This window comes from Drosophila miranda, assembly GCF_003369915.1.
Source record: "Drosophila miranda strain MSH22 chromosome Y unlocalized genomic scaffold, D.miranda_PacBio2.1 Contig_Y2_pilon, whole genome shotgun sequence".
NCBI lineage: Eukaryota > Metazoa > Arthropoda > Insecta > Diptera > Drosophilidae > Drosophila > Drosophila miranda.
Window position 1 is genome coordinate 31,677,177 of NW_022881614.1, and position 27,548 is coordinate 31,704,724.

Here is a 27,548-nt window from a genome sequence, read left to right on the forward strand (position 1 = left end):
CCAATGAATTCTATGGTCGAGTCGCGATTGCCGAAAGACCACTCAGTGGGCAGCTCAAGCCCTTGGATCGTCGAGGGAAAACCCATCAATAAAGCATTTACTGATGAATTCCATTGAGAGAAGCGTGGGCAAGACCCTCCGGCAAGTAGAAATCTATTGGGTGTGACGCATAAATAATTGCAGCAATTTATTTCGACATTTGAGCAATGAGCGAATCCAATAACGCTTAATTAAAAGCCGCGAAGACCACTGGCTCCAACCGCTGGCTAAAACAGAAAACTTGTTTATGAATTCGTAGATACGAGTATGAATGGCAGAAAAGAGTTCGCCAGAAACCGAAACCGGCTCACTTAACTAAAGTTGAATTTTTGTTCAAAAGCCCCAAAACGCAGTCGCCTCTGCCCCTGCGATTGAAATAGAGCATGAAATTTTGTATACAATATTCATATTTCCATAGAAAACAGATGAACGGAGGAATTAACATAAATTACAAAATCAATGCCCAGAGGAAATACTAATTATGAAATAAAAATATCATTTCATGGACTGGCACTCGGAGTTCAATAGACGACCGCCTGATAGGCAGGCAGGCGGCTTGACATCGATGCCTGCCCCGTAAGACGGCAATTGTGTAAATAATAATCAATTGATGATTGTTTTCAACGGAGTAAACATTTAATTAAGCTTACAATTTGAATAAACAATTTGATTATAGAATAGTAGTACTTACATATGTACAGATTGTATGTATGTTCAGTTCATGTGACGATGGGTTTTGGAAATCAGACAGAACTTTCCTGATGCTCCGCCTAATTTCTGCTTTACTCTTATCCCAATGGATTTGGCTCATTGATTGCCCATCCACCCAGCAAACTAACTAACGTGCCTTTTGCGAGAGTTCCGCAAAATGCTCGCAAACGAGCTCGCAAGCGAGCTTGTGTACGAGCGATATGGTTTTGTGTCGCAAAACGCTCGCAAACGAGCTCGCAAGCGAGCCAAAAATGAGCACTACTTCTTGTGTCGCAAAACGCTCGCAAACGAGCTCGCGAGCGGGAGTTTTACAATAGGAAAGTGCGCTTCGACCGTGTTGCCGGTCGAAAGCCAAAAAAAAAGCAAGCCTTCGTGTGCCTTCGGTCCGGCAATTCTCCTTCGGCTTTGTATTCACGTCTCGACAGATGACGTGTCGCCAGATTGGTGGTCGAAAAGTCATTCGGGTTTTTCTTTTTTTACATGTGTCGAGCATTAGAAACAAGTGCAAATAAAGCGTGCGTTCCTTGCGCCGTCATTTCAATTATTTTCGTCGAACTGTGCAGTGCTAAGTTAAAAATCTCTACCATCTCTTACGCATTTAAAAGAAATTTCTGCCAATCGGTAAGTACATTATTAATAAAAGAAATAAAATGTCTTACAAAAGAAAAAGCCGAACATATATCGCACATGTAATTCTCCAATTTTTAATATATTTTATATTTTCTTCAGATGCATTTAAACAGAAGTTTGCGCTCGACGATCAGGATTTCGACCATACAACTAAAAATATTTCCAGTATGCTCAGGAACGGAAGGCCAGATTGGAAAAAAGTGATGCAAAAAAACTTAAATTTTAGAACATAGTTCATACATATTACATACATACATTAAATTCATTTCATATTAAAGTTTAAAAATATTTTTTATTACGGATCAAAATGGGAACGGGTCAAAAAAAAACTCTCGCAAAAACTATTTCTTGCGAGCCTTTTGCGACATCGTTTGCGAGCCTTTTGCGATATCATTTATGATAGCTCGCAAAGGAATCATTTGTGAGCCTTTTGCGATATCATTTATGAGTCTTTTTATACCCGATACTCAAAATGAGTATTGGGGTATATTAGATTTGTGGTAAAAGTGGATGTGTGTAACGTCCAGAAGGAATCGTTTCCGACCCCATAAAGTATATATATTCTTGATCAGCATCAATAGCCGAGTCGATTGAGCCCTGTCTGTCTGTCCGTCTGTCCGTCCGTCCGTCCGTCCGTCCGTCCGTCCACTTCAGCGCCTAGTGCTCAAAGACTATAAGAGCTAGAGCAACGATGTTTTGGATCCAGACTTCTGTGATATGTCACTGCTACAAAAATATTTCAAAACTTCGCCCCGCCCACTTCCGCCCCCACAAAGGACGAAAATCTGTGGCATCCACAATTTTAAAGATATAAGAAAACCAAAAACGTAGAATTGTAGAGAATGACCATATCTTTAAGACTGCGGAATCTGAATTGGATCGTATTATTATTATAGCCAGCATCAAGAAAACAATTTCATTCTTTCTCGCTCTGTCTCTCTCTAACACACAGGTTTCATGGTCGGTTTTGCCAATTGCAAAATATGAGTTCAAGGATCTCAGAACCCATAAGAGCTAGAGCAACCAAATTTGGTATCCACACTCCTGTGATATCGGACCTTGACCACACCCCCTTCCGCCCCCGCAAAGGGCGATAATCTGGGGCATCCACAAATCTCAGAGACTATTAACGCTAGAGTAACCAAAATTAGTATCCGCACTCCTGTTAGATCTCACTATAAAACTTATATCTCAAAATTTCGTCCTACCCCCTTCCGCCCACACAAAGGACGAAAATCTGTTGCATCCACAATATTGCAGATTCGAGAAAACTAAAAACGCAGAATCATAGATAACGACCATATCTATCTGATTGCTGAGTCTGGATCAGATCGGATCATTTTTGTAGCCATAAGCAAGAAATCAATTTGCAGTGGCTACGCAGCGCCCGACGTCACGCTCAGACTGATTTTCTGTCTCTCTCGCACGCACTCTTTGTCGTGTCGTTCAATATTAGCGGCGTCTGCCGGAGGAGAGCCATACTGACTAAGTATCGGATATAACTGTAGAGTTGCGGTGTCCGCAGCAACTCACAACGTTCCCCCTCGTTTGATACTGCAATGGGCTCGAACAAAATATTTCTTTTGATATTATTTTATATCAAAAACGACTCATAAATGATATCGCAAAAGGCTCACAAATGATATCGCAAAAGGCTCATAAATGATATCGCAAAAGGCTCGCAAACGATTCCTTTGCGAGCTATCTTAAATGATACTTTCACAGCCACAAACTGAACGACACAAGTATCATATTTCTATCATATGCGGGTCCGAATGCGAGCGTTTTGTCGGGTTAAGTCTCGCATTTGACTCGTATGCGATATCATTTGTGAGCGTTTGGTTTGCTGGGCACACTCTTCAGAACTCATCTCGTCAGTAGATATTGATTGTCGGTAAATATATCTAAAGTGTCGTACACCGACACCCAGCAGCACCCAGTTTTTTTCTGTTAACAGAGTTGACGGGTAGACAACTGCATTTGAACATTGACAATGAACATCGAGTCTGTAGGTGCTTTTTCTTGTGTTTTTTTTACGAGTACCGCCACCACTAAGTGGTTGAACGAGAAAGTTCTTTGCCTGGAAATGGATTGGCTCATGTAGTCCTTCAGTCGGTCACTCTCCTCTCAGACTCTTTTTGTTGTCTTCGGAAAGCTCCACCACAAAAAGATTTACCGTTCCAAGAGAATTATCTCTCATCTAAATGCAGCATTTGTTTTTCCCTTGCCAGTTATTGGATATTTTCCTTTTGGACGAGCACCCCATCAAGTTGATTGAGTTCTTTTTCCCGCAATGTTTTCGCCAGCTGTTTATAAACATAGCAAAAGTGTTAGACGCATGTATCCATCTTCAACGTATTGTATCTTGTTCCTATTTCTAATTGTTGTTGTTTTTTTTGGGTCATTTCGATCAACACCTGTCAACAGGGACGCCGCATCTCGTGCGTTGGCGTTAGCTCTGTCGATGACGTTGGGTCTAGACAAGAGGCTGCAAGTGGGGTAGAGAATCTCACACGGCTGTTGAAAATCAATTAAAAGAAATTGCTTGGCCAGAAGGCACTCGAAACGGTTCTCAGGCGAAGGCAATCGACACTTTCGCTCGGCGCAAGACGATAAAAATTGGATATTTTTTTGCATACCGATAAACGGTCTATGGCGGCTGTAATTTATGCGATTTGGCGCAGTTTATGACAGGCTAACAAATTTTGTTGCAACCGCCCCATGTGGTCGTGGTGTGGCAGCAACAGATACAAGATGCAAGCGCAAGATACAAAACGCCGCCAGGGGCAAGCCATCAAGGCCAGAGAAGTAGTCGGAGTCGAAGTCGGGCAGGGAGATAGAGCAGAACTGGGAGGTAGGGAAGGAGTGGCAGAGACAGAGGCAGAGATATGTATAGCTAGAGATGAAGTCTTACGACTGCCGGGAGCCATGAACCGCATAATCGAAAACAGAATTGCGGCGAACGCGTGCGCTGACGCCTGACTCTGCAGCCGGCAGATACGTCAAAGTTGTAAATTATGATATAGCATGTTATGGCCATGGATCGGTGCAGTGGACGGGGCTGTTTGCTGCCTGTAAATATATAACTTGAGTTAATTGCAAGCGTTTGTAATCGTTAAGAGAAAAGAAGATCGCCTTTGACGATCGCATCTCCCCGGCCAACACCCACCCACGTCTCAACGACTCAGGGATCATGCCTCACACTGTCCACAGCAAATCCTAATGCAATTTCAATGTGAGGTTATCGCACGTATGTATCTTGACTGTAAATCAGAGCCAAGTCGCGCTATTGTATCACTACGAAAATATTTCCACACCGGACAGAGCTCGTTGAGCGGAGAGGATATGTATATACAACATAGACGACAAGTCAGTGACAGATTCACAGATTTCGCCTGACATTTGGCCGGCAATAGTGAGTATTTTTCCCCCAGCCCTGACATCGGGGCGTATACGTCATTTGCATACGACAATCAACAGAACGACACGAAAACGATGACGCTAACGATGCCACAGATAAATGAACCAGCCCCGCCTCTTAATTGTCCAAATACATTTTTATAAACGAGGTCAAATGGCTGGCTATAATCCGATCTCGGATGATTCGAGCTTGTTAATTAACTTGGCTTTAAAGATGCCGAGCACTGATCGCACGGATTTCAACATTAGTCAGAGTCTGCTGATAAGAAATGTGCCATGAAAAATGGCACAATCAAATCAAAGCGAAGAGAAAACCATGAAATACAAAACGATTCCCACGAAGAGCATTCAAGTATCACCTATCGGTGAGTATGGCCTAGGGTTAGCTTTGCCACTTCTTCAATTAACATATAAAATATTAACGCTTTTCGCATTGATTTCCCCCTTCAGCGATGGGTTTGCCTTCCACTTGGGTCTGGGCATATTGGGTTTCATAATTGAATTTCAATTTGAAATGTGTGCGGCGTTGGAGTACGAGTAAATGGCTAGCTTCGTGGCTGCCACTTTATGGCCAAACCGTGAGCATATAGACAAAAGTTAAAAATAGCTTTCAGCCCGGCTGAACTGCGCATTTGGCCGCTAGTTTGGCGAGCAAGTGGAGGAGTAACGATTCTACGAAAATTATGCACACTGTAATCCGATAGCCCCAAAAAAATAGCATAGAAGATGCCAGGGTGTGAAACAACAGCAGTAATGCTGTTGACAGTCCCCCCTGGCTGTCCAAGGGATAGAAATTAATTTGCGACCACAAGCACAGAGATCTGTGATCTCCAAGAGTCTCAATTACCGGCAGTCATTAGCCCACTTGACCGCCGCCACAATGGGAAACCACATCAACTCCATCCACAATGAAAATGAAGTAATTTTTATGTTTTTTAACACTTGAAGTCCACTTGCCCTGGGGCCAAATGATTCGCACAAAGTTCAACCTTCGGAGGGGCTTGCTCCATTGGAGTGGCCACGATTTGCTGTTGTACAAATTATTGTACATACAATTGGACAGAGACACATAATAGACACGGTCCCCGGCAGCGGAAGCTCTGCCGAGCATTCGCAAGGGTGTCGCTCAGTCGAGAGCCGATTTCATTCGTCGCCGAAAATATGAAACGTACAAAAGGCCACTTGACGCGGCTTGAATTACTTGCAAATTGCAGGCACGGCACACAGATCTCCGTGACGCTGGCTGCCTGCATAACGAGCTTTTGACTTACTTTTTCGGCAAAACAAAACGAGCGGTGAATAATTCGATACTGGGAGAGTCGCCCCAAAGCAGCTGCCAGAAGATTCTTTGGCCAACCAATTTAGCAAAGTTTTCCCACCAGATATCAAAATTCAACAAGTGCGGGGCATCGAGTGGAGCCAAAAAAAAAAACAGTATGCAGTAACTTGGAGTAAAACTCACGGCAAAACTCTAAAGAAGAACGGCAAATACTCTTCATCTTGAATTTAGATAAATTATTCCAAAATTTAATTAAAATCTACTATTCCTGAGGCTCTCAAATCAATCATGATGTCATGACAGTTCCACCTCCCAACCTGATGCGAGTAGAACCCTCTCCCAAGGAATACCCTCTCGAAAGAGTAGAGACTGCAACTGCATAAATCAAAAGGCTCAGAGCTCGGATTACCCAACGAAAACTGCAGACCCATGACATTTTCATTTCGGGTCCTTTCCTTTTCGTCTTAGTTTTGTATACCCTAACAGAGGATACAACGATTTTGAACAGATATATGTAGAGAAATTTGGCAGGAGTGCCAATTGCTGATACTATTCCGAACACAACTAGGACTCTAAGACTCTTCTGCTCTCATCAAACACAAAAAAGCTTCCTTGGAAACAATGGATCTTTGAGGGTATACAACGCTTCGACCCCTGCAGCTAATGTTCCGTTTTTTCTTTCTTTTGAACCCCTTTATGACGATGAAACCGGCTGGCATAATAACAGAGAAGACAGAACTTGGTCCCTGCACGACCTCAGACCAGAGACGGCGCAAATAACTTGCAGCGTGACTGGGATAAAATGCCAAGCCCTGTAGTGGCGCCTGTCCAACCAAAAATATCGGATAACCGTCCCACGGTTTCCCCTTCCCTTAGACATGCACCTTGCACCTTTTGGGCAGTTACGCGCAAGAAAAAAATGACATAAGTTAACAGCGGCTACTGTCAAGGTGTGGTGAGAAAAGGGGAATGAGAGAACCAAGGGCTCAAGCGGAAGGAGAGTGGCTTGGGCATGTTCTTTCCAATTTTACTCGCGATCCCAGACGGACGTCTGAGGAAAATACTCAAGTAGTGCAGTGAAAGGAAAAATTCTAACCTCGACCGTAATTACCGCGTGTCCATCGTGGCTAAGATCTAGTCAAAACATCAGCCGACCATTCCTACGTTTATTAAGCGAAGGCCGAACCCATCGGGTTTGGCCGTACGTAATAACGTACGAAATGCCGGTCGTAGTGCTGTAAGCCGAAACCACTACAGTCTCGTCACCTTATGTGTTAGCCGTCTTCGCCCCAAATCTTCTTTCGGCGTGGCGTCTGCATACATGTGAGCATCACTGTATTTACCGCAGCGTGTACCGGCGTGGGTCCACACACATACAAGCCTTGCTCGGCCTACACCAGTGAAAAACGGTCGATGGGCTTTTATCTACGCGTGCAGTGAAATACATATGTACGTATGTGTGAAATTGACTATTCCCTCTTCAGTGACTTTCGTCATTGCTACGTCGCTTACGCCGCCCACATACGAACAGTAACGCTAAAGGAGAAGACATTTACCGGTGCCGAAATACTGTTTGCGTTGCTGATGAAGTCATTCGGTGTCTCGATCATGATGGCTATGCCGATGCATTTCTTCATATTAGAATAATACTTTGGAACCCCACTATTGTACTGACCCTAGGATTAACATTAAAAGTTAATTTCGTGTGATTCGGTTTGTTTGGTTTATCATAAAGAAATGTGCAACTAGAAGGAAAGGAACTAAAACTAATACTCGCGCGTATCGCCTATCTACTCTGACACACTGATATTTACAAGTTTTCAGCCACCCTCATCGACCACATGGAAGCGCTTTCATCGTTGGATTTGATCGTAATGTGAGTGATAACCTGTGAACGTCTGCTATATGTGAAATCAAAATTTTACGCAAGTCGAAGCAACATTAAAGATACCATGCCTCGACCGTAGCGGCCATGAGAGCTTGTAGGAAAGTTTAATGAATAAACTGTTTGTAATGAATTCCCGTTAATTGTTGCCGTTATTAAGGATCATGTGGCGCCGAGATGACGTAACCTAGCAGAAGTAGAGCGTTTATTTTAGGGATCGTTACCCATTACTCAGCCTATTTTGACCGGTGCGATCAAGGAAGGGTGGGCATACCGAGTTACAATGACACCGCAAGCAACTCCCGCTCGAATTAGTTCCGCTGACTCATCTCCCTACACTGTCATTCCTCTGTAAATTTCTTCCGTCTGAACCTTGAACCGCACGCGAAACTTATTTTTATTGTCTTTGCTCCTAATGCTCGAGCTCGTGACGCGATCTCTCCCTACCCCACCCCCACTCTACCCGACTAACCATGAGACCGGCAGCAACGCGTGCATGGATCTCGATCATACCCTCCATCTGCTCGTCTACCGTTTCAGATCCTAGCCTCCTGCTTCGTTATCTGTTACAGTATTAGCAATATATATTTATATATATAATAAATTTAAAAGAAAAATAATAATAATTGGCGCCCAACGTGGGGCCCGAGCTGTCACAGCCCCAGTAAATGTCCGAAAGACAGTCAACTACACCCGACTGGAAAATTCCTTATCCTTCTTGGTTCAGACAACCTTGCTAACTTCCTCAATATCGGTTGTGAAGGTATAGTGTAGCGAGAGAGACTGTTGAAATCCTGATGTTTTCCATTAAGCTCTTGGTCCAGTCCACTTAAGCTGCATCTGACTTAACCACTGCCGGTATATCGATCGAGTGCAAGTAGATATTCCCTCCGTCGATCGAAATTGGGTTAATTTATGGCGACAAGCTATAACCTATCTCGCGGAGTTGAGAGTATACGCAAGGAAGTTTAATTGCAGCTTTTTCTATTTTCCATCATCCTCCCAACTATAAAGAGCGTCGTCGACTGTCGACATCCTGAAGCTTTTATACTAAGCTCTTGGTCCAGTTGATGCAAAGTAAGACCTACTTGGTCCAGTTTTTGTGATAGGGTTCAGCCGTTGATAGAAATCAGGTGTATGGCAAAAAGCTATCGCCTGTCTCGCGGTAGAAAGAACCTGTCCGACTCAGTATCTTTGTTTTCTACACGAATTCGTCTCTTAGACAGTGAGATTAGATAGCGAACGAGATTCAGTCTATCTCTCATGTGCATCGAAGCAGAATCATGATCCTTTTATTTAAAAACATTTAGTCATTTCTATTCCTTTGCCTTGATATATAAATTAGTCCGTATTTAGTGTCGTTATTATCTATAAAAGATCGTTGGGTGACAGATTTTGTACGATAATCATGCCCCTAAGTCGTAGTCCCGAGAATTTCGCTCAAATAGAGAATCAGGGAATAATTTGTAGCACGTGCGCCAAGGAAGTTGACTACCTAGCTCAGTTAATTACCACCAGCTGTGGACACCAATTCCACCGAGTCTGTTTTAACCGTAAAGCTGGAGCCAAAAAGCTTTGTCCTGTCTGCCACGTTAGCTTGTATGGATCGGCTTTGAATTTAGCTGAGGAGATTGGCGCAGTCCAGACTGCAAGCCAAGACCCCAGCACAACCATGCACCAGACTAGGTCTAAAGGTGGGGCAACCGATCCCAACGCAGACGCCCCATGCGGGTCAACTGTTAGTGAGACTAATTCGGAAGTACAAATGGAAGCAAATGCCGCTTCGAACAATGCAGGTCTACACCAGGTTATTGCCGATGCTTTGGCAGCTGCAATGCAGGCTCAAACCAACATATTAGCGCATACCATAGAAACTGGCCTGCAGAAATTATCGATTCAGCAAACGGCGTCCCGTGAAAGTATGGAAAGTGGTCGTTCACAACCAATCAATACACAAACCATCGACGAAGTAGAACAACAAACGTTTCAGCAACTGTTCGGGGGTAGTTCGGAAAGACAGACGGCCAGAGAGCCACCAGCTAGATATAGTCTAGGAGGGACCCCGCCAGTCTCAGAGCTACGAGCTGATAGAATAAGCCAAATCATTTCAAATTGGAAAATACGGTTTTCAGGTCATTCCTCCATTGGCGTGGACGACTTCATTTATAGGGTAAATGCCATGACCAACCAATCCTTAAATGGAAATTTTGAACTGTTAGCCAGATATGCGAGCAACCTGTTTGAGGGCAGTGCCAGTGAATGGTTCTGGCGATACCACAAGAGTGTCCCCCTCATCCGATGGTCCGACCTGTGCGTAGCACTCAAGACTCAATTCAAAGACGGACGTACCGACTTGGATATCCGCTCAGCGATCACGCAGCGGAAACAGAAGCCAAATGAACCGTTTGATTTATTTTATGAAGCAATAGTCGCATTGGCAGACAAACTAGTACAGCCAATGACTGAGCCCTATCTGTTAGAAGCTCTTAAAGCCAATTTAGTTCCAGAAATTCAACACGAAATCTTGTATGTACCCATCAACAGTATCGCAGAGCTACGTCATATAGTTCGTACTCGCGAGCGATTCAGAAATTGTCCAAATCTACGACAATTTTGCTGCGTGCTGCGTCTAAACGACATATTAATGAGATGCATCAAACGTTCAGTGAGACGGATGACGATGCTGATGGTGTAGATGATGCAAGTATTGATGCCATGACCCTTAACTGTTGGAATTGTGGGAAGTTAGGTCACCGTTACCAAGAATGTACTGGAGAGCGGAGGGTTTTTTGTTATGGGTGTGGGAAAGCTGACACTTACAAGCCCTCTTGTAGAAAATGCAATACAAACGAGGGGGAACGTTGTGAGTAGCTGCGGACACCGCAACTCTACAGTTATACCCGATACTTAGTCAGTATGGATCTCCTCCGGCAGACGCCGCTAATATTAAACGACACGACAAAGAGTGCGTGCGAGAGAGACAGAAAATCAGTCTGAGCGTGACGTCGGGCGCTGCGTAGCCACTGCAAATTGATTTGTTCCTTTTGGGTATAAAAATGATCCGATCTGATCCAGATTCAGCAGTCTGATAGATATGGTCATTATCTATGCTTCTGCGTTTTTAGGGGGCGGAAGGGGGTGGGGCGAAATTCTGAGATATACGTTTTATAGTGAGATCTAACAGAAGTGCGGATACCAAATTTGGTTACTCTAGCTTTAATGGTCTCTGAGATTTGTGGATGCCCCAGATTTTCGTCCTTTGCGGGGGCGGAAGGGGGTGTGGCGAAATTTTGACACGAAACGGTCAAGGTCCGATATCACAGGAGGGTGGATACCAAATTTGGTTGCTCTGGTTCTTATAGGTTCTGAGATCCTTGAACTCATATTTTGCAATTGGCAAAGCCGACCATGAAACCTGTGTGTTAGAGAGAGACAGAGCGAGAAAGAATGAAATTGTTTTCTTGATTCTGGCTATAATAATGATACGATCTGGTTCAGATTTTGCACTGTAGAAGATATGGTCATCCTCACCGATTCTGCGTTTTTGGTTTTATCGTATCTTTAAAAATGTGGATGCCACAGATTTTCGTCCTTGTTGGGGGCGGAAGTGGGCGGGGCGAAGTTTTGAAATATTTTTGTAGCAGTGACATATCACAGAAGTCTGGATCCAAAACATCGTTGCTCTAGCTCTTATAGTCTTTGAGCACTAGGCGCTGAAGGGGACGGACAGACGGACGGACGGAGAGACGGACGGACGGACAGACGGACAGACAGACATGCCTCAATCGACTCGGCTATTGATGCTGATCAAGAATATATATACTTTATGGGGTCGGAAACGATTCCTTCTGGACGTTACACACATCCACTTTTACCACAAATCTAATATACCCCAATACTCATTTTGAGTATCGGGTATAAAAACTTGGCAGCTCGTGCACCGTTGATCAGTGCACGCTGACAGATGGTATCGAAAGCCACCAATACGGAGTAACGAGTTCAAAAACAAACTCGCTACCACTTCAACCGGCCATGTCACAAATACCAGACTTACCAACCAGGACAGAGATAGAGAATGGTAGCCAACGCTCCCTACGAAGCAAGAACGAAAAGTTTTGTTATGCGCCGTAGTTGGGAATGCGCAGGACATAAGACCGTATGCAAAGGTCCAACTATTGGGGAGAACAGTCACTGGTCTTTTGGATACAGGAGCAACAATCAGTAGTATAGGAGGGGAGTTAGCGTTGAAAGTTAGTCATGCGACCGTCAAAACAGTTAATGCATCTGTGCGAACTGCTGATGGAGCTGCGCAGAAAATTGTAGGCAAGATCTCCACTCCCGTGCTGTTTCGAAATGAAACTAAGCCCATAACATTATATTTAGTACCATCACTCGCTCAAGAATTATACCTTGGAATGGACTTTTGGGCTGCATTTAAATTGTTACCTCCAGGTGTAGTAACCCAGAATGCCAAGCCCGAAGTTGCTGCCTTAGCCAAGGTTGACCATATGCATATAAGCCTAACGGATTCGCAACAGGCCATGTTGTCAGAGGCTATCCAAAAGTTCCCGTCATTCGCCAAAGAAGGTCTAGGTCGAACCAGCTGGATAAGTCACGATATCGATATAGGGGATGCAAAGCCAATTAAACAGCGGCACTATTCGGTATCTCCTGCCGTCGAAAAGCTCATGTTTGAGGAAGTAGATAGAATGATAGCGCTTGGCGTTATTGAGGAGTCTGATAGTCCATGGTCGTCACCAGTCGTTCTCGTTAGGAAACCTGGAAAGGTGAGAATATGTCTCGATAGCCGTAAGGTCAACGAAGTCACAGTAAAGAGCGCATATCCCATGCCTTTGATCGATGGAATATTAAGCCGACTACCAAAAGCTGAATATATTTCCAGCATCGACCTGAAGGATGCCTATTGGCAGATCCCATTGACTTCAGACGCTCGCGGAAAGACCGCGTTCACCGTCCCGGGGAGACCCCTGTACCAATACACAGTTATGCCATTTGGACTAACCAACGCTCCACAAACCATGTGTAAATTAATGGATAAAGTTATACCCTCTCAGTTACGACATGAAGTGTTCGTCTATCTAGATGATTTGCTCGTTGTATCTTCTACTTTCGAAATCCATGTGCGTGTGTTATCCGAGTTAGCATCTCGGTTAAAACAAGCTGGGTTAACAATCAATGTCGAAAAAAGTAAATTTTGTTTGAAGGAAGTAAGATACCTTGGCCATGTCATTGGGGATGGAACTATTAAAACCGATCCAGAAAAAGTTTCAGCCATTCGGGAATTCCCAACACCTCGTTCAGTCAAACAGGTATGAAGGTTTTTAGGAGTAACTGGCTGGTATCATGAATTCATTCGAAATTATGCCGGTCTGGCCGCTCCATTGTCGGACACGTTGAAACAGAAACGTAAGTTTGAATGGACGAATGAGGCCCAACTTGCATTTGAAGGCCTGAAAAGTAAACTTTGCAGTGCACCCGTTTTGCGTAGTCCAAATTTTCGGATTCCATTCGCTATTCACTGCGATGCGAGTCATACTGGCGTGGGCGGATGCAAAAAGATGTAGAAGGTAACGAGGTTCCGATCGCATATATGTCTAGAAAGCTAAATCAATGACAACGAAATTACTCGGTTACAGAAAAAGAGTGTTTAGCAGCTGTACTGTGTGTTAAAAAGTTTCGCGCCTACATCGAAGGGCATGAATTTGTCATTATTACCGATCATGCTTCGTTAAAATGGCTTATGAGTCAATCGGATTTGAGCTCTAGACTCGCCAGATGGTAGTTAAAATTACAAGGTTTTGACTTCCAAATTCATCACCGAAAAGGAGTCAACAACAAAGTGCCAGACGCCCTGTCCCGAGCCTATACTGAAGACCTGTCCGAGCTCCAAATGGACAGTTTGCTAGATCTCAGTTCACCACAGTTTCACTCAGTTGAGTATGAGGATCTAAAAACCAAAAAACCCGCCAACCAGAGGAAAATGCCTGATGTCAAAGTAATTGATGGTTTTATTTATCGCCGTGCTGAACATGCAGTAGGAGAAAAAGTATCCGATGACCTCTGCTGGAAGTTATGGGTACCATCCGCCCTAACGTCCGTTGTGCTGAGGCAAGCACACGAACATCCTCTCTCCTCACACGGTGGTATCCACAAAACGCTGGAGCGAATACGGCGATACTACTATTGGCCGAATTTGGTCACCGATGTGAAGGCATATGTTAATTAGTGCGAGGTATGCAAATGTTCAAAACATCCAAGTTATTGTTTACGACCTCCCATGGGAAAAACTCAGGGAACTAACAGATTCTTTCAGAAACTGTATGTAGATTTCTTGGGACCGTATTCGCGTAGTAAGTCAGGGAACATAGGAATCTGTATAGTCCTGGATCATTTCGTAGTCGAGACGTCTCGTTTGTCGTTGGTCAGGAAGTGTATAAAAGAAACTTCCAGCAAAGTAACTTTAGCAGAGGCTTTAATGCCAAGCTGGCACCTACTTTCGTGAAAGCCCGGGTGAGAAAAAGACTTGGTAATAGTTACTACGAACTCGAGGACCTACAAGGACGAATCCTAGGGAAAATCCATGCTAAAGATATAAAACAATGAGGTTTCAGTCGTGGATCACTCTTTTCAGTGTATCACTGCCAAGTGTGATCTTGGTAGGGGGGTGTTGTAGTGGCGCCTGTCCAACGAAAAATATCGGACAACCGTCCCACGGTTTCCCCTTCCCTTAGACATGCACCTTGCACCTTTTGGGCAGTTACGCGCAAGAAAAAAATGACATAAGTTAACAGCGGCTACTGTCAAGGTGTGGTGAGAAAAGGGGAATGAGAGAACCAAGGGCTCAAGCGGAAGGAGAGTGGCTTGGGCATGTTCTTTCCAATTTTACTCGCGATCCCAGACGGACGTCTGAGGAAAATACTCAAGTAGTGCAGTGAAAGGAAAAATTCTAACCTCGACCGTAATTACCGCGTGTCCATCGTGGCTAAGATCTAGTCAAAAGATCAGCCGACCATTCCTACGTTTATTAAGCGAAGGCCGAACCCATCGGGTTTGGCCGTACGTAATACCGTACGAAACGCCGGTCGTAATGCCGTAAGCCGTACCCACTACAGTCTCGTCACCTTACCACACATATAAATACCCAGCGTCCCGATCGACTACAGTATGTGTTAGCCGTCTTCGCCCCCAAATCTTCTTTCGGCGTGGCGTCTGCATACATGTGAGCATCACTGTATTTACCGCAGCGTGTACCGGCGTGGGTCCACACACATACAAGCCTTGCTCGGCCTACACCAGTGAAAAACGGTCGATGGGCTTTTATCTACGCGTGCAGTGACATACATACATATGTACATATGTGTGAAATTGACTATTCCCTCTTCAGTGACTTTCGTCATTGCTACGTCGCTTACGCCGCCCGCATACGAACAGTTACGCTAAAGGAGAAGACATTTACCGGTGCCGAAATACTGTTTGCGTTGCTGATGAAGTCATTCGGTGTCTCGATCATGATGGCTATGCCCATGCATTTCTTCATATTAGAATAATACTTTGGAACCCCACTATTGTACTGACCCTAGGATTAACATTAAAAGTTAATTTCGTGTGATTCGGTTTGTTTGGTTTATCATAAAGAAATGTGCAACTAGAAGGAAAGGAACTAAAACTAATACTCGCGCGTATCGCCTATCTACTCTGACACACTGATATTTACAAGTTTTCAGCCACCCTCATCGACCACATGAAAGCGCTTTCATCGTTGGATTTGATCGTAATGTGAGTGATAACCTGTGAACGTCTGCTTTATGTGAATTCAAAATTTTACGCAAGTCGAAGCAACATTAAAGATACCATGCCTCGACCGTAAACTTCCCAGCCGTACTGTAACGCTGACCAATCCAATTGTTCACGTGTTTGTTTTGTTCTGCTCTTTCGCAAGCAATGTAACTTTCTGCAATTCCGAATCTATTGACAACCGAACTTATGATTGGGATTACCCCACAAGCAATTGCTGTGCACTTTAAAGATGCACCCATCCGTCCCTTGTTTTTGCATTTAAACTGAAAACCATTCGAATATATTTCTATTTGTGTAACGTAATTACCATTATTCCTGAATATACTCTTTATAATTAGTTGACCCTAGTCTAATAAGATCTTTCATCATGATATTTTTATATATATAATTAATCTTAATTGCAGCTTATTTGAACATAGTATCCTTATTACTTTAGTAGCCTTTATACATATATATCTACCCTCTTAGCGGCCATGAGAGCTTGTAGGAAAGTTTAATGAATAAACTGTTTGTAATGAATTCCCGTTAATTGTTGCCGTTATTAAGGATCATGTGGCGCCGAGATGACGTAACCTAGCAGAAGTAGAGCGTTTATTTTAGGGATCCTTACCCATTACTCAGCCTATTTGGACCGGTGCGATCAAGGAAGGGTGGGCATACCGAGTTGCAATGACACCGCAAGCAACTCCCGCTCGAATTAGTTCCGCTGACTCATCTCCCTACTCTGTCATTCCTCTGTAAATTTCTTCCGTCTGAACCTTGAACCGCACGCGAAACTTATTTTTATTGTCTTTGCTCCTAATGCTCGAGCTCGTGACGCGATCTCTCCCTACCCCACCCCCACTCTACCCGACTAACCATGAGACCGGCAGCAACGCGTGCATGGATCTCGATCATACCCTCCATCTGCTCGTCTACCGTTTCAGATCCTAGCCTCCTGCTTCGTTATCTGTTACAGCCCACAGCTCGAAAAAAATGTTGTCAAAATACCCAAAAAGCTGGCGAGGCATCTTCTGCAAGACCCCAAGCCAGACTGTGTCGGGCGGCGAAATTCAAACAAATCGCTCAAACAATGCCACAAAAAATGAGAAACCAAAAACACAAAAAAAAACGAGGGGGAACGTTGTTAGTTGCTGCGGAGACCGCAACTCTACATTTATACCCGATACTTAGTCAGTATGGCTCTTCTCCGGCAGACGCCGCTAATATTAAACGACACGACAAAGAGTGCGTGCGAGAGAGACAGAAAATCAGTATGATCGTGACGTCGGGAGCTGCGTAGCCACTGAAAATTGATTTGTTCCTTTCGGCTATACAAATACTCTTATCTGATCCAGATTCAGGATTCTGATAGATATGGTCATTATCTATGATTTTGCGTTTTTAGTCTTCTCGAATGTGCAATATTGTGGATGCAACAGATTTTCGTCCTTTGTGGGGGCGGAAGGGGGTGGGGCGAAATTCTGAGATATACGTTTTATAGTGAGATCTAACAGAAGTGCGGATACCAAATTTGGTAACTCTAGCCTTAATAGTCTCTGAGATTTGTGGATGCCCTAGGTTTTCGTCCTTTGCGGGGGCGGAAGGGGGTGTGGCGAAATTTGGACACGAAACGGTCAAGGTCCGATATCACAGGAGTGTGGATACCAAATTTGGTTGCTATGGCTCTTATAGGTCCTGAGATCCTTGAACTCATATTTTGCAATTGGCAAAACAGACCATGAAACCTGTGTGTTAGAGAGAGACAGAGCGAGAAAGAATGAAATTGTTTTCTTGATTCTGGCTTTAATAATTATACGGTCTGGTTGAGATTTTACAATCTAGAACATATAGTCATCTTCTACGATTCTGCGTTTTTGGTTTTATCATATCTTTAAAAATGTGGATGCCACAGATTTTCGTCCTTTGTGGGGGCGGAAACGGGCGGGGCGAAGTTTTGAAATATTTTTGTAGCAGTGACATATCACAGAAGTCTGGATCCAAAACATCGTTGCTCTAGCTCTTATAGTCTTTGAGCACTAGGCGCTGAAGGGGACGGACAGACGGACAGACGGACGGACGGACAGACGGACAGACGGACGGACGGACAGACAGCTATGGCTCAATCGACTCGGCTATTGATGCTGATCAAGAATATATATACTTTATGGGGTCGGAAACGATTCCTTCTGGACGTTACACACATCCACTTTTACCACAAATCTAAGATACCCCAATACTAATTTTGAGTATCGGGCATAAAAACAACACAATGAAAATGAGACAGCAATTCTCTTTCGACTGCGACACGACTCGTGCAACTTTGTGGTCTAAGAATTGGTGTTTGTTGGGGTATTAGCGAGCCCACAGATCGGATCACAGATCGTTGGGAACACTCGATTGGGTGGGCCATGGGAACGGGGCAAAACACTAATAGAAACGAATCAAATTTCAGCTACACTGCAAGCCAACAGTTTTTGTACAAAGGTGGAGCTGTACCTTTGCAGGCACACATGCGAGCACTTCTGGCCGGCAGTGTTGGGGCTGCATTCGACTTAAAACGTTTTAACCATATTTCGCCGTGCTCGAATCTTTATTTGTTTGTTTTTGCAGCTACTGTGTAGCCGCTGAATGGTGTTCATAACTTGGCTAATGAGTGCCACTAAAACAAAGCAAAAACTTGGCCAACTTGTTGCTGCTGTTGCTGCTGCTGCAGCTGTTGTTGCCTCAAATTTGTTAGCATTAAGTCGGTGGCTTTTTTGTGTGTCTATTTACGTTTATTATTATGGCCTTTTGCACTGTCGGACATTTATTGGCTGTCTTGTTGAGTGCGTGTTGTTTTTTGAGCTCGCTTTTATTTGTTTGCTTATTTTATTAACCAAGTTAATGTGTCTGAGGGTCACCATAACGAGGCGTGGCCAATGGCTAATGAATGGACTTCAATGGACTTCAAGCGACTGCATTTCCCAACCACTTTAAGCCTATTACGAACCGAAATCAATCGATCTTAGGCAATGCGCCGCTGCAACAGTAAAGCCCGGCTTATGGATAAAGGATACTTGGCCACTTACGAGCATGCCTGGCATCTCAGTCCGTCCGACACTCGAACACTTGCCGTATTTCAACGACAAATTGCCAAATGGCAAATACGAATGCCCCAAGCGGGAGTCGGAACAACCACAAGCCCGATTTCATGGATCTTGGCTTCAAAGCCGCCGCCGCCGCACAATGGCCAGATAAATGGAAATTGTTGCTGCTGGACAATAAAAGTTTTCCCATTGTTTCCATTGGGATGGGTGATCGATCTACGGATACAGCGATTATTGTATTATGCAGACCTAATGATGGCCTCAAAAGGTTTCATTAGTCCATCAGCAAGCAATTTATGGATTTTCGATTTTGTAGAACTATTATCCAAAGCTTTGTTTTTTTATTGATTAGCTCTAAACAATTCGTACTTCACTGGTAATTATTTATGCATATCCAAGTATGTAGTTTAGGAATTTTCAAAGAATAGAAAACAAATCCATGGACAAAGAAAGGTATTTTATTCTAGCTGCCTTCAAGACCATCTCTGATGAGATTGGAAGTATTCATTAAATACGCGTCGAGTTCAATGAATGAAAAAAGACAATCGAAAAGAGATTCCCGTGGGCAGATAGCCTGGGGGCCAACACGAGCAACTTTAACCCATGGTGACCCACCGTTTGCCTGGAATGGCACGCGAGTCAAATGCCCAGCCCCATGGCATAGTTTGCGTGCTCTTGTCGTTGCCTGATTATTGGTTCTTTGGGCGTCTGCTGAGCGGCTACTTTAAGCAAACATGCAACATTGGTCCGCTGAAAAGTATCTCGGAACTACTCTCGGCGGCTTATTAAAACGCAATCAGCAGAGTCACAGGAAGTCGAAGCCGGCACACAGATATGTACACACCCAGACAGACGGACGAACAGACGGACAGACGGACACACAAGTCAGCGGTGGTTTTGACCATAAGTCGCAGTGAGGCCAAACCGCCTTAAAAACTATTCGCGGCATTTGTGTCAAACACGCGACCCAGTCTTCGACTTCGACGTTGACCTGGGACTACGACTGCATCTTTGTCTGGCGTCTGCAGTCGTTTTCTCAGTGGCGGGGACCGGGTAAACAATTGACGACAACCACTGTCCATGGCTGACTCTTGCCAAATCGGCGAAATGCACCAAATTGGCAAGTGGCTTAGAAAGTCGATGGGGAGGCTGCTACTGTTGCTGCCGCTGCTGCTTTTGTCACAGCTCCTGCTTTGGCAGAAGCCTGAAAGAAAGTCCAGAGGCAGCAGCACTCTGAGGCACTCAGCAAAATGGGTGGCTAGAGCTATTCCATGGAGCTCAAGAAGGAAAGGGACGATTTCATTGGAATTTTCGATCTAGAAATCTTAACTCCCATAATTTTGAGTGTTTGTCCGTACTTACATGTTGCTTTGTTTGTTGCTGTTGCGTCTGCCGTTGATGCTTGTTGTTTCTACTGCCGCTGCCGCTGTCTCTGCCACTGTATATCTGCCTCTGCTACCGTAATTGCTTTTGGATGCTGCAGTTCTTCCTCCTCTTCCTCTGTTTTGCCGTTGCAGTTTAAATAACAGCTGCAGGGCGCAGGCCTTGCATGCGGTCCCAGCATCATTAGTCTTGTGATGGGCAAAACAAAGACTGCTCGACGTCTTCGTCACCTTCTAGCCAAAGCACACAGCGCAAAAAACCAAAAGGGAAACCTTTTTTCGCTTTTTGATAGCTTGGGATAGCACTTTTTTCCAACGTGTTGTTGTCGTTAGGTTGTTGTTGTTGCTGACGGGAACGTTGCCAGTTGCATGTTAATTAAGCCCGCCTTGACTGCACCTGCCTCCGATTCTGTTGTTGGGGTTCATTGGCAGTTGTGGCTTAATGCCTCATTTATACTGACCGTGCAGGCTAACATTTGTTCAACGTCAAACTGATGAGCAGTTCAAACAAACATCTATGGGATACATTAAAGACACGTTTCTATAATCCCTGTCCAGAGTTGTCATGACGCGTATAAGTATGCAAAAAGAGAGGGGGATAGTTGGGGGCGATATATGAGAATGCTCTTCTCTGAGCATGGGAATTCTGCCTGGTGGAACATTTTCAGGAATTTCCAACTGATATGCATTCAAAATCCACAAATCCACCCAAAAGCGGTTTCCTCTGAGGCATTCCAAGGCCACCAGTACTAAGCCCAAATTTAAAGCCTTCCCCAATAAGCCCACACAAGCCGCAAGAACTCATAAACCAAATATCGCAACTGAGAATTTCGCGTTGGCGTTGCAGCCACGAAAACTTAAATTGGTCAAAAGCAAAGCCCCAACCAAATGTCTTTGCCTTTTGCCTGATTTTATTATTATGCTCTTTTTGAGATCAGTTTATGGTTGTCTACTCTTATAAAACACTCGAGCAACCCGACCCATGTGGGTTGAATTTTTAGTGCGAAATTGTTTCTTTTTAATGACTCCAAAGGCCGGTTTGCTCGAGAGTTCTAGACGCATTAAGGGGCATCTCTGGCTTATGACGAGTCAGGGCAGGTGCATTAAAACTGACAAAGTGAATGAATGCCTGACTGATGGGTTGACTGATGAAAGGCCGCTAGAATGCCTGTCTCTCTCTGGGACTTAGTGGAAAGGTTGATCATGTTTCTAATGCACTTTTAATGGATTTATTTTCTATGTTTTCTGGTTGTTTTTTCTTTAGTGACTCGCTTTAGCGTAGACCCGTTTTGGCTGATGCTCACGCACCTGTTTCACTGTTTTTGCGGCCCATTAGAGGCTCAATTACAAGCGACAAAACGTGTTTAATTAACAAAAAACACAAAAACCAGCGGCCATATAATTTGTTGCATTTTTCCCACAACACACACACACGTACGCACGTTTACAGACGAATGCAACGGCAAAAACAGTAATAGGAAATCGAAAGCCGCGCCACGATGTTGCAGGCAACACATACGAAGAGCAAATGCAGCACGAACAAGTGAAGTGGTGCCGCCGACTGAAGCTGGGAGGAGATCTCTTTCTTTCGGAGTTGCTCTCACACTTACTGCACGCTCTCTCGCAGAACAGTTCTAATAAAAACTACAACTTCTGTGCAATGTCACGCGAGTGGTTCGTTTCCTGCGACGTGATGTTGTTGCTCGGTCGCCAAAGTTGCGACTGAGCGCCAGGTGCGACTCGGCCCGCTGCCGAGGCAACGGAAACCAAGGCAGCGACGGCGACGCCGACGTCAGCCGAGCGTGGGCAGACGGCTTCAATGGGTTAGCTTGGCTTAAACGCTGCTGCTGTTGCTGTTGTTGTTGGTAAGAGCAAGGCAGTGTGTTCTCTTCGGAATTTCTACATTGCATACAAAGTGTGTTAATAGAAGGTAAGGCATTTCCAGAGAGTGCTCTCGGGAATCGACTGAGTTATTTAATTGTTTGCCTTTGTAGGACAGTGTATGCCAGCGCTAATATAAATAAAAGTCAAGGAAAGGAGAAATTAATTTAAACAAACTCTTGAAGGCCTCACCTTTATTGAACACAAGTTAAAACCCTAAGAGTTCAATACTCTTATTTCCAATTAAAACAGAAAAAAGTATAAAAATTCTTGCTTAATAGTTTATTACCCAATTGTAATAACAATGCGCAAGAATTCTGTCACAATTTACACAAAAAGTAAAAACCATTTCCTGCCTAAAACAAGAACCGAAACATTTTATTTCTGGAAGTGCTTATGCGCTCCACTTCAAGTCAGCACTTCACGAGAAACCATCGCCCCCACGCCGTCTTCGACGTCGCGACTGCGATAATGTCGACAATGCATTTCTGATGACTCCGCTGTTCTTCACCCCCAACATCGACCAGCAACATTGACTTCCTATTGCCGGTCAATAACTGCAACTCCGCTGTCGCCACTGACGCCGCCGCCTACAATAATTCTGAAGACCCCAAAAATTCGGCCTCTGCCGAAGTTCCTCTGCCGCGTTCATCGATAGGTTTCTTTAATTCTAGATTTAAGCAGTCACATTCTGATATTCAATAAAAGCACTTCGCTAAAGTGAACAGAATCAAAATAATCTTTCATTTTGTCCTTCGAATAAGGATAAAATTAACTTACACATTGGATGCAACAGAACTGATCTCTCTCTCCCTCTCTCTGCAGATCACTCCATGCAAATGAGGTATGCACATCTCCCTCCCTCTTCCACTTAGGTAGCAAATCCATCAGGCCGCATCCGACTTTGTTTTATTATCTGAGAAAGTGTCAGGATGGCATTTATCTGCTCTCTCCCTCCCTCTCTCTATCGTACTCTCTCTTGGCCTGCCTGGATTGTGTGTGACTTTAAGGCTGCTTGGGGGCATAAATCACGGCGGGAAGGACTGCAAATGCGACTGCGACTGACCCACGGGTTAATTGCTGACAATTTCCAGGCGGCTGTCCCGTTGCTTAGATGGGACTCCTTTTGGCCAACTTTTGGTTGATTGTAATCTTTATTTATAGTCCTCCCATGTATAGTACGTGTGTGTGTATTTGCGTGTCCAAAAGGCGCTTAGGGGCCATGCACATGGACATGGATACCCACTGGCCAGGGTAACAAGCCCAGACAGTCGACGACGACTCCTCTCCGACCATCAATAAGCAGCTGCCTGCCTGCTTGCCTGCCTGCCTGCCACATTCCCATTAGCCATGTTCCAAGGAGTGCGCCAAGAGGGAGATGCTTGCTGCCTGCTTGCTTGTGCCTTGTGGCATGCTAACGAAGTTGACAACTTGATGACATTTGATCTCCTGGCGCGGACGCTGCTCCGTCAGCCGCAAATGACTTCGATGAGCAGATGAGAAGACAATGATCGACAATTTGAATTTGGTCTGAAGCCATGACACGCACACACACATGGGGATGGGCCATGTCTGGAACTGGCTTAAGTGAGCCTCTCCTGCAGAGCCTGCACTGGTAAAAACGACATTTATCAATGACAATCTCTGCAGACGCATCTCGGGCGAGGACAATTTGTAGTTTCTCTCAGTGCACCCGATCTACAAGTTACAAATATTCCATTTATTTATAAAAACCCATTGAAAACATGAGCCCGTTACAAAAATAACACAAACCACAAAAGCTAATAGGAAATCAGTGATGGGATTCAGAATAGTACAAGGACTAAAGACTAAGGACACAACTCTACGAACAATTCTCTAAAGTTTGGCTTTCGGTGGTGATGCTGGCGATGCTGGCGATGGTGCTGCTGCCTTCTGTATATCCTCCTCCAGCGGCAGGAGATTGCCCAAAGCAAAGATATTCTTCGGATCTAGATGCCGCTTGGTCGCCGAGTACAGGGAGCTGCCCGTATCGGTGACAGCCTTGCGATACCAGCTACTGCGGATCTTGCCCACACCGTGGTGGTGGGACAACGAGCCACCGCAGGAGAGGATCTCATCGCGGGCACTGTGCTCGATGGCCTCGAACAGCTCCACGGGATTGGCCACGTCCACGCATCGAAAGCCGAAGTAGAAGTAGATGCAGGCCCCGACATCGTAGGTCTGGGTCACCCGACACGATATCGTGTAGAACGTAATTCGACGCTTGTGGCATTCTTGCATGGCATAGACAACGAATGAATTAAGAAGAGTCTGCATAACAGATATGACATTTGCTTACCGATACCACACGCTGCTTGACAGATCGACAGAGCAGACTGCAACGATCCCAAGGCACCGATGTCTCAAATGATTCCGCCACAATTCCCTGATGCAGGCCAAAATCCTAAGGAGAAACCGGAAGTTGCTTAAGTTTTTCGGGAACGAAGATTAAATAGGGACTGCTTGTGGCTCACCCTGATATAGGCAATCACAAAGGTCAGTATGTAGCCACGTTCGCCGTTCTGTCCGCCAGCAGGAAAGCCCTTGAACTTTGCTGCGATCTCGTAAATGATGGCCTCCTGCCGCTGCACATCCTTGAGGTCGCCCTCGAAGAGCAGGGTGGCGGCAGAGATCTTCCAGGCAGTGACATAGCGCTGCTTCAGTCCATCCACCAGACTGGTCCACCAGCTCTTCTCCGGCTTGAGGGCCTGGCCGAACATGAACTGCTCGTTGTCCATCAGCCGGACGGAGGCGGGCTGGCAGCGGCGTAGGGCCACCTCCCGCATGAAAAGCACTCCCTGCTCGAAGTTGGGAAAGGCAAGGGAGCCGTAGCGCTTGACCACTGGCAGGGGACGCACCTTCAACACTACCTCCGTGATCACACCCAGCGTTCCCTCCGATCCGAGGATGACGTGATTAAAGTCCGGGCCGCAGCTCACGCGCGGGGCACTGCACTCACGCTCCAGGGTTTCGGTCGGGGTCACCATGCGCACCCGCAGCACGAGATCTTCGATGTTGCCGTACACGTTCTTCTTCATGCCCGAGGCCCGGGTGGCCACCCAGCCGCCGAGGGTGCTGAACTCGTAGGAGTCGGGCTCGTGGCCTACCGTGAGTCCCTGCTCGCGCAGGACCCTTTCCAAATCCTGGCCCACAATGCCCGCTTCAAAGCAGACGGTAAGGTTTTCCCGGTTGAGCCACATCAGCCGATTCATCTGGGACGTATCCAAGGCACAAATCGTTCGCTTCTCCTCCTGCGGACAGGTGATTGCTCCAGATACACTCGTGCCCCCGCCGTAGGGCACCATCATCACATTGTGCTTGTGGGCCAGACGCACCAGCTGGACCACCTCGTCGTGGCAATGTGACCACACCACTATGTCGGGTATGCGATGAAATTTGTTGTGCCACAGGCTGTAGATGTCATTCAGGGTCTGGCCGTGGCATCGAATCAGACGGTCTATTCCTTCCAGCGAGTGCTCCACCTTGGTGCTACCCCGCAGCTCGGTCAGAAAGGGCGCATTCTCCACGGGGCTTGGATACGTCTGCGGCAGCTGGGGATACGGCATGCTGGGGTCCACAGAAAGCTCGAATTTTTTCTCCACCCATTTGGTAAAGTTCCGCAGTTCGCATCCACCCAAGGGGTATCTATTTCAGAGAGATTAAACGGCTCAGAATTTAGTCTACTACCTTTGCCATGGATACTCACTTGTCACCACGAAAACAGATGATGCCATCCTGGCCATAGAACAGGGAGTCGTTGTAGCCCCAGCCAAACCACTTCAACGCTTCTTGTCTGTTTTAGGAAGAATTATATGGATCAAGAATCAGTAATTATTGGTAAGAAAGATGGAAATTCCTTGGAAACTAGTCTTATATAGTCTATCTCTCGCAGAAGAGCCAACAAATCGGTGTTTTTTATGCTATAACTAATTATTGGTGGACTAGTTTTTAGTCAATTCATAGACAATACTTTTGACAGCTCAAAACTTCAGAAAGATATATTTTAAACACGCATGGAAACAGACAGACGAACATGGCTATAGAGAATGCATTTTTCATATAATCAAGACTAATGCCTGTATGTATACAGTGTCCAAAGCAGGCCCGTATCCCCTGTAAGGGTATTCCAGTATGAACAATGGACTCACCGCTTTTTGGGTATGACACTATCCACGCGAAGCGAAACGCGTGTGTCCAGGGTGAGGGCGGTTCCTTCGGCCGGCGCCACAGATGATTCCGGCACGTCTGTGGTGACATTATTCCGTTTGGCTGACATTATTCTCTTTTCAAGTTTATTGCACTTGGCGTAGTTAATTTATAATACTTTCAGACACAAGTCGCACAGCCCGTCGGAGTTTTGAAAACGTTATCCGGCTTTCACGTGAGCCCAAAATCGATATTATGTTTTATTCGACGTAGTGTGATGTCGGAATAAATATCACCTGCTTGTTTGTGTTGTAAAATGATTTATTTATTAGGTATTGTGCGCCAATGATTGCTTGGGGTTCCTTAGGTATCAAAATTAGTTGTACTTTTGCGCTAATAACTAAAATTACTTAAACAGAAGTTGCACTTGAAAACTTTGGCGGCCCTAGGTCTTGGTGCACGCTCTTTGGCTTCGTTTTCACAAATGCAGGAAAATGGAAGCATTGGTCGCACGGACCCGGAAACTCATAGAGAGAGAGAGAGAGAGAGAGAGAGAGAGAGAGAGAGAGAGAGAGAGAGAGAGAGAGAGAGAGAGAGAGAGAGAGAGAGTGGGAGTCCCACTGCGCAAGGCAGGAATAGCAGCCCCCCGTGGCAGGCGCCAAATGAGGGCGGCGGTTGAATTAAATTGAGTCGTCAACCGATTCACGAAACGGTTCGAATTCAAAAGAAAATCCAAAACAAAGCAATCCTGAACTAGTATGTTTCTAAGAAGCATAATCATAAGCATTTGTAAAATCAGTTCTTGCCTAAATTCCGAGAGCTACGCATCAATTTTTGTGCTATCGGTTTTACGAAAACAAACTTTTGTTTTGCATTTTTCAAAATTAATTGAAGGTATAAAAAATCAAAAATAACTATTGTTTCAACGCAAAAATTCATAGTCTATCCATTGCAGCATGCCGTCCAAGAAGAAAGATTCGGCCAAGAGCTCCAAAAAGGGGGCCCAAGAGGAAGCCCCCAGTATCGATCCGGCACTGGCCACCTCCACTGCATCAGCATCGGAGACGTCACCAGTGAAGCAGTCGAAGGGCTCTAAGAAGGGCAAGGGCACGAAGAAGTAGTGGTGTTCAAATCAAAGTTAATCAAGATCTTCTGTCTTCAAGTCCCAGAAGATATTATTGAAGACTCATTAGAATTACAGAAAAGATGCAATAAAAACCGATATCAAACCGATTCGCTCTCTTACACTACTCTCTTTCTTATTGGGG

The 27,548-nt window shown here is 45.0% G+C and overlaps 2 protein-coding genes and 1 long non-coding RNA gene across 4 annotated transcripts in view; 1 reads left to right on the forward strand and 2 right to left on the reverse strand.

Moving 5' to 3' along the window:
* LOC117192204 overlaps positions 1 to 22,023 on the reverse strand; it is a 37,671-nt gene extending 15,648 nt beyond the window's left edge. The window contains exons 1-2 of one of the 2 annotated variants that reach the window (XM_033396875.1): positions 21,541 to 22,023; positions 20,213 to 20,747 (exon numbers count right to left, since the gene is read on the reverse strand). In XM_033396875.1, the coding sequence (XP_033252766.1) occupies positions 20,213 to 20,214 (2 nt within the window). In that variant the 5' untranslated portion in view covers positions 20,215 to 20,747; positions 21,541 to 22,023. The remainder of the gene's footprint in view (positions 1 to 20,212; positions 20,748 to 21,540) is intronic. The other variant, XM_033396876.1, reaches the window with a different exon arrangement.
* LOC117192205 lies at positions 1,096 to 1,532 on the forward strand. Its single transcript, XR_004474247.1, has 2 exons — positions 1,096 to 1,371; positions 1,480 to 1,532. It is a non-coding gene; the product is annotated as an uncharacterized LOC117192205 (long non-coding RNA).
* Positions 22,024 to 23,812: 1,789 nt separating the features above from the next.
* LOC117193810 (alkyldihydroxyacetonephosphate synthase-like) lies at positions 23,813 to 26,753 on the reverse strand. Its single transcript, XM_033398524.1, has 5 exons — positions 26,283 to 26,753; positions 25,841 to 25,927; positions 24,609 to 25,779; positions 24,434 to 24,538; positions 23,813 to 24,369 (listed from the first exon to the last, which is right to left on the reverse strand). The coding sequence occupies exons 1-5, from the start codon at positions 26,408 to 26,410 to the stop codon at positions 23,971 to 23,973; spliced, it is 1,890 nt and encodes a 629-aa protein (XP_033254415.1). The 5' UTR covers positions 26,411 to 26,753; the 3' UTR covers positions 23,813 to 23,970.
* Between the last annotated feature and the right edge of the window lie 795 nt (positions 26,754 to 27,548).